This window comes from Penaeus monodon, chromosome 18 (genome assembly GCF_015228065.2).
Source record: "Penaeus monodon isolate SGIC_2016 chromosome 18, NSTDA_Pmon_1, whole genome shotgun sequence".
Taxonomy (NCBI): domain Eukaryota; kingdom Metazoa; phylum Arthropoda; class Malacostraca; order Decapoda; family Penaeidae; genus Penaeus; species Penaeus monodon.
In genome coordinates, this window is record NC_051403.1 from 25,353,054 (window position 1) to 25,360,553 (window position 7,500).

Sequence of the window (7,500 nt, forward strand, 5' to 3'; positions counted from 1 at the left end):
GAGGAGAGAGAGGAGAGGGAGAGAGAGAGAGAGAGAGAGAGAGAGAGAGAGAGAGAGAGAGAGAGAGAGAGAGAGAGAGAGAGAGAGGAGAGAGAGAGAGAGAGAGAGAGAGGAGAGAGAGAGAGAGAGAGAGAGAGAGAGAGAGAGAGAGAGAGAGAGAGAGAGAGAGAGAGAGAGAGAGAGAGAGAGAGAGAGAGAGAGGAAGAGAGAGAGGAGAGAGAAAAGAGAGAAAGAGAGAGAGAGATTCACAAATAGACAGATAGAGAAAGACAGAGATAGAAAATGATTCTGGTGGGGAAATGAAGATAGGTGAAGTGGGGGGTTCAGGGAGGTGAAGGTGGTGGGGATGTGGGGGGGGGGGGGAAGGTGGTAGAGCTGGGTGCTGATTAATGATAATCATGGTAGTGATGGTGGCGATGATGTTGGTTGTAGTGGTGGTGATGCTAATGGTGGTGATGGTGATGTTCATGATGATTGCGATGTATATGATGATGATGGTGATGATGATAATGATGATGATGATGATGATGATGATGATGATGATGATGATGATGATGGTGGTGGTGATGATGATGATGATGTTGACTGTGAAGTTGCTTATGCCAGATATTCCAATGGTTCTCAGTCTATATACCTCTCCGAACCCTCCTGTGTCTACGGAAATATTATAGAAACCCCTTCCTAGGCCTATGAAAGTTAACAGCCAGAGGGTATAATTCTGATTATCATTTTTTAAAAATTAACAATACGATTTTATGACGTAACCATTCCCTCGTAAGATCAATTAACTCATTAGTGAAACGGGATCCAAGAGTATTTTCACGGACTCCCCCTCCCCCCCTCCCCGTCAGCATCTCCCTCGAGGTAGTCTACCCCCCCCCCCCTGAAGACTATCCCCTCTTCGCCTCTTGTGTTTGAGAAACACTGGATATACTTACTTTGTTATTTCTACTGTCCCTTGTACTACAGCTATTACTATTATCTGTTATAATGTAGATTGCCATACTGCCCCTTCGCTGGTTTTGCAATATGGAACTAAGGTTATCATTTCTTCTCTGTTACAAATGCTTACGATGATGGTGATTGATGGGTAACAATGATAGCGGTAATGATGACGGTGATTTCGATGATGGCAGAAAGGAATGATATGGATAATGTTTAAAATTGGATTATTGACAAAAAACAACGGTGATGATGATGATAGTGATATTGATGTAAAAACAACAACGATGATGATAATGATGACAAAATAACGATGATGATGATGATGAGAGTAACATTGATGACAAAAGACGATGATGATAATGATGATACTGACATTGATAACAAAATTAACAACGATGATAATGATAATGATAATACTAACGGTGTCAAAATCCACAATACAAATGTAGATATGAATAAAACTGTGGTTTATGACACAGTGACACAACATTCAACATTTAATACATGGAATTATGTGTCTTCGTCCCATGATTAAGGTGAAAGGACAACTTGATTAAACTTTGATCTCACTGAAGTCCAATATGAATATATTTTTTTTACATTATTTGTCCAAACTTTGACAAATGACTCGATCTTATTCAAACTTTCCGAACGTCATTTTATATATATATTTTAAAATCGGTTCAAAGGCTTCGGTTTGTGAAATAAGTCTGGATTTTCAGAAGATTTTCGTTATTATTTTAATCACGAAGGGGGGGGGGTAGAAACAAGTGACGGGGGGGGGGGATGGGGAAGAGAGGGATAGGAAAGAAGGGGAAGAAAGAGAGGAAGAGAGGAAGGGAGAGCAATAAAGGAAGGAGAGGGAGAATGGGAGAAAGGAAGGGAAGGAGGAGGGAGGGAAATAAGGGGGGGAGGTAAGAAGGAAAGACAAAAAGAGAAAGGAACAAGAGGACGGAAAGGGAGGAAGTGGAGGGAGGGGGAAGAAGAGAAGTGGGGAGAAGCGAAGGGAAGAGAGAGATTAGGCAAAAGAGGAGACTGAGATGGAACGCCATATGCCCTCTCAGTATAATATTTATGCTTTGATTTTTAATTTGTTTATTGTTATTTATAAGATATCTATTGATAGATTTTTAAACTTTTTAAACATTTTAATATTTCTAATTAACAAGGTATTCGCCGCTAATGACCTTAACTGTTGACGCGGCAGATAATTTTAGATAATCAGTCAATCAATCAAAGTCCCTCTCACGCCTGTAATATTTCCATCAGTCGATTGCAATTCCACGAATATTTAAGGTGAAGGTCATTACGTTGTCGGCTTTTTGTAGTTGTATAGAATGGGCGAAGAAGATAGAATTACCTTTTAATTCAAGTTAGAGTGATGACAATAATGATGATGGTGAAAATGATAATGATAAGAATGATGAGAGTAATAAGGTTGGTGGTGATGATGATAGTAATAATACTGATAACTGTAATGATAACAGTAACAATAATAATGATGTGGGTAATGGTGGTTATGATGACAATAATGAGAATAACAATAATAATGATGACAATGATAATGATGATACTAATTGTACCCACAAGGATAATGATTGCACTGAAAATAATGATAACATTGATAACGAAAGTAAGAACAATGATGATGACAGTAGAGATAATACTAACAGCAATAGCAGTGATAATAATGATAACATTAATAGAAGATACTTATAATAACAGTGCTAATAATAAGGAAAACGATAATGTTAATGGTCATGATAATAATATATATATATATATATATATATATATATATATATATATATATATATATATATATATATATATATATATATTAAGAGAGAGAGAGAGAGAGAGAGAGAGAGAGAGAGAGAGAGAGAGAGAGAGAGGGAGAGAGAGAGAGAGGGAGAGAGAGAGAGAGAGACAGAGAGAGACAGAGACAGAGAGAGAGAGAGAGAGAGAGAGAGAGAGAGAGAAGAGAGAGAGAGAGAGAGAGAGAGAGAGAGAGAGAGAGAGAGAGAGAGAGAGACTGATATACAGACATACATGTGTATGTATGCCTAACTGCACCAGTATATCCACAGTACCATTACATCTTCTAATACAATTTCTTGTTATCGTAAAATCATTCTTTTTATACGAGTCAGGTCTATAGAATCTTCCTGTAAATAGAACTTATGAGCTTTTAGCTAAATTAAAAAAATGGGCTGACCAGAAAGAGGAGGTGGAGAGGAGAGAAGGTAAGGGTGATGAGGAGGAACGAGGAGAAAGGGGAGGAGAGGAGGGAAAATGAGGAGAGAAGGAAAAGGGAGGAAAGAAGAAGAAGGAGAAGACGGGAAAATAGAGGAAAAGGTGGAAAAAGAAAAAGAGAAAGAGAAGGAGAAAGAGAAGGCGAAGAAACAAGAGAAAGAAAATGAAAAGAAGAAGGAGGGGGAGGAGGAAAATGAGGAGGGGCAGAAACAGACACAGACACAGAGAAAAGGAGACAAAAATGAGAAAGAATGGGAGAAGGAGAGAGAGGGGCGAGATAGAGACAGAGAGAAAGAGAAAGACAATGAGAAAGAATAAGATACAGGGAGATAGACAGGAAGAGAGAGAGAGAGAGAGAGAGAGAGAGAGAGAGAGAGAGAGAGAGAATGAGACAAACAGGCAGACAGACAGACAAAAAACAAACAAACAAACAAACAAATAGATAGCAAGAAAATGAAACAAAACGGAAAATAGCTGTACAAACCAAACTCCAACAAACAACCACCTTAAACAAAACAAACAAGCAAACACGACACTCCAAGAAAGCCAAGAGAAACTTAAAGGAAGGCAAAAAAAGAAAAGAAAAAAGAACCCTCGGTGTCAAAGAGAGAAGGTGAAAGAGCAGGTAATTCGAGTCAATCTACTGATGCCAACGACACGAATGTCTCCTGTGTGTTCATGGGTCTGCGAATTCAATTAAGCGGAATTGGAAGCGAGAAGACCAATATTCGTGTTGTTGTTGTGCAAAAAAACAACAGTAAAAAGGATGCTTAGAGGCACATAAATAAGACAAAAATAAACAAACGCGGATAGAATAACAAAAGGATATTTGGAAAAAAAAAACAGACACGGTCACGCTAAAAAAAAAAAAAAAAAAATAGAAGAAGAAACAAACACACGATTTCGACAAAAAAGGTGTTTAAAAAATGCATGATGGAAGAAGAAGTAAAAAAAAAAAGATATTTGGAAACAAAGACATGGTTTCGCCCCCCCTCAAAAAAAAGAAAAGAATTTAGAACAAGATATTGAAAACACACCCACACACACACACACACACACACACACACACACACACACACACACACTCTATGTCAAATGTATATAAATACGATCGGTTATAAGTGTGGCGTTTGATGGGTATAGGTGAGTGTATTCAAATTATCATTTTATTTTCTTCTTCTTGGATTTCTTTTTATATGTTAATTTTTCTGGTCTTTACTGTTTTTGTTTTATTTATTTAGCTTTTTATTTTTTTTATTATTTATTTATTTATTTATTTATTTTTTAGCTTATACACTAATTCTTGTATATCTCTTTCATCTCTTTGTATTCGGTTTTTACCTTATGATAACAGGTTTCCTTCCCTCCATTAAAAAAAACAATAACAAAAAAATAAATAAATAAATAAAATAAAATAAAAAAGACAAGAAAAGGAGAGAAAGAAAGAATGTAAAAGAAAGATAGATATGTATTTCACTTTCGAAAAGAAAGAAAGAAAGAAAGAAAGAAAGAAAGAAATATATGTACTTCACTTCCGATCTTTCACAAATTCAAAACCGACATAAGGGAAGGCAGATCCTCTTTCTATCGATACAGGATTAAACTAACAACCTCTAAGACTCTCTTTTTTTCATCATATCTCCCAGCCTCCAGGAATGAACTCTGACCCTGGGGATAATCCTTACCCCCCCCCCCGTCCCCCTCCCGCCCGCTAGTCCCTGTCCAAGGTGAACGTCAGATTTTCACTTGATCCTTGAATATTTCATCTCTTCATATCACATAAATAGCAGTAATGTTTCACCTGATCTTCTCATGTCGCTTAAATAGCAATAGACTTTCCCCTGATCTTCTCATGTCACTTAAATAGCAAGACTTTTACCTGATCTTCTCATGTCACTTAAAGAGCAATAGACTTTTTCCTGATCTTCTCATGTCACTTAAATAGTAACAGACTTGCACCTGATCTTCTCATGTCACTTAAATAGCAAGATTTTTACCTGATCTTCTCATGTCACTTAAATAGTAAGACTTTCCCCTGATCTTCTCATGTCACGTAAAGAGCAATAGACTTTATCCCGATCTTCTCATGTCACTTAAATAACAATAGACTTTATCCTGGCCTCCTCATGTCACTTAAATAGCAACAGACTCCCATCGGACCTCAAATATTCCCTGTCTGAAGGTCAGCGTTAAATCGGATCTCCAATATTCCCTTTCTCGCAGGTCGGCATTTTTTTTAAGCCTCCATTTAGCTCAAATAATCAGTGTAAAGGGTCAACATCAAATCTTATTTAACCTGGAATATTTTCTCTCCTCAGGTCACTCTGACCTGGAATATTTTCTCTTCTCAGGTCACTCTAACCTGGAATATTTTCTCTCCTCAGGTCACTCTCGAATCTATTGACCTTGATAATTTCTTCATCTGCTTTTAAATATTTCCACGTTGCTGGTCACATGAAAACTTCAATTGATCGAGAATTTTCTTCATCCACAGCACAATATGCGAGCTTGACCTGACCTCGATTATATTTTTTCCGGAGGTCAATATCAAGCTCTGTGTCTGATCTGGAAAATGTGATTTCGAATAGCCCTCAAATTCGCTCACTCACATTTCAGCACCAGGCCTTGACATGACCTCGAATTTCCTCTTTCACAGGTCAACATCAATCCTTGACCTGACCTCGAATTCCCTCTCTCACAAGGCAACCCCAAACCTTGACCTGCCTGACCTCAGCTATTCCTCCTCCCACAGGTCAACACCAATCCTTGACCTGACCTCGAATTCCCTCTCTCACAGGGCAACCCCAAACCTTGACCTGCCTTCAACCATTCTTTCTCCCACGAGTCAGCCAAACCTTGAACTGACCTCAGCTATTCCTCCTCTCACAGGTCAACAACTTCCACCCACTGGTCGGAGGTCACAAGCTCAACTTCACAGTGGCAGAAACGTACGGTCAAGAGGACATCAGCATCCTGCAGACGGCGAGGCTGTGGATCTCCAATATATCTGCGTACATCGGGCCTCAGGAAACATGTGTTCATGAGGCGCGCATGGCAGCTGCTTTCAATATTCCCATGATATCTTATGTGAGTACGAACTGTGTGCTCCTTTCTTTTGTTGGCTTTGTTTTTCGTTGTTGTTTTTTTTTTGCGTTATTTTGGTAGGAGGTTTGCGTGTGTGTGGTTGGTGTTTTTGTAATGTATGCTGTTTGAATGGCTGTGTGTTTTGTTAAGGTTGTTATGTGACTTTTCTCTGTTGACTGAATAGATCTAGAAGAGTTTGTATAATATTAGAACAACAACAACAATATATATATATATATATATATATATATATATATATATATATATATAATATATATATATATATATATATATATATATATATATATATATATATATACACACATGCATACACACACCTGTGTATGTATATATATATATATATATATATATATATATATATATATATATATATATATATATATATATATATATATATATATATATATATATATGTGTGTGTGTGTGTGTGTGTGTGTGTGTGTGTGTGTGTGTGTGTGTGCGTGCGTGTGTGTGTGGGTGTGTTATTTATACCAAGTTTGAATGTAGTTTTTTATACAATTCACTGATAATTCCTATGGTCGTTGCAAGCCTTTTCCAGATTATAATTTATATACTTAGAATATGTATGCACACGCATATATTTTCGACTATCTCTCACAAATAGCTGCAGAGTTAAAAACAAAACAAAACAATAATTTCATATTCAGAAACTAAACACGTAAACACTTCAACGAAAATTATTATCCATATTTCTGAAGACAGTTATTAGAGGTTTTCCTATTAGCATCATTTTAAAGCCAGGGTTAATACCACAATGAAATTATTGACTTCCTCTGTGTAACCTGAGGCCGGAACAGATATTAGGAGTGCAAGGGCAGGTTGTTCAAGGTTCATATACCTAACGAGGCCACTCATCCCTGCCTGATATGTCTGGTACGCGAAAGTAAGGAAAGGGTAGGAGTTTTGGTTTGTTCTTACTGTTTTGTCTCTGCCTGCCTGTCTGTTTGCTGGGCGGTCTGTATTTCTTAGTTTCTTCTATCTCTTTATGTCTTCCTCTCTCTCTCTCTCTCTCTCTCTCTCTCTCTCTCTCCCCCCCCCTCTCTCTCTCTCTCTCTCTCTCTCTCTCTCTCTCTCCTTCCCTCCCTCCCTGCAACTCTCTCTCTTCCCTCTCATTCTCTATCTTTCTCCCTCTCTCTCCTTCAATCTTTCCCCTCCCCTCTCTTCCCCCCTTTC

The 7,500-nt window shown here is 37.8% G+C and overlaps 1 protein-coding gene across 1 annotated transcript in view; it reads left to right on the top strand.

Moving 5' to 3' along the window:
- LOC119584685 (guanylate cyclase 32E-like) overlaps positions 1-7,500 on the top strand; it is a 67,244-nt gene that overhangs the window by 9,112 nt on the left and 50,632 nt on the right. Inside the window, exon 2 of the mRNA XM_037933358.1 lies at positions 6,091-6,288. Within this exon, the coding sequence (XP_037789286.1) occupies positions 6,091-6,288 (198 nt within the window). The remainder of the gene's footprint in view (positions 1-6,090; positions 6,289-7,500) is intronic.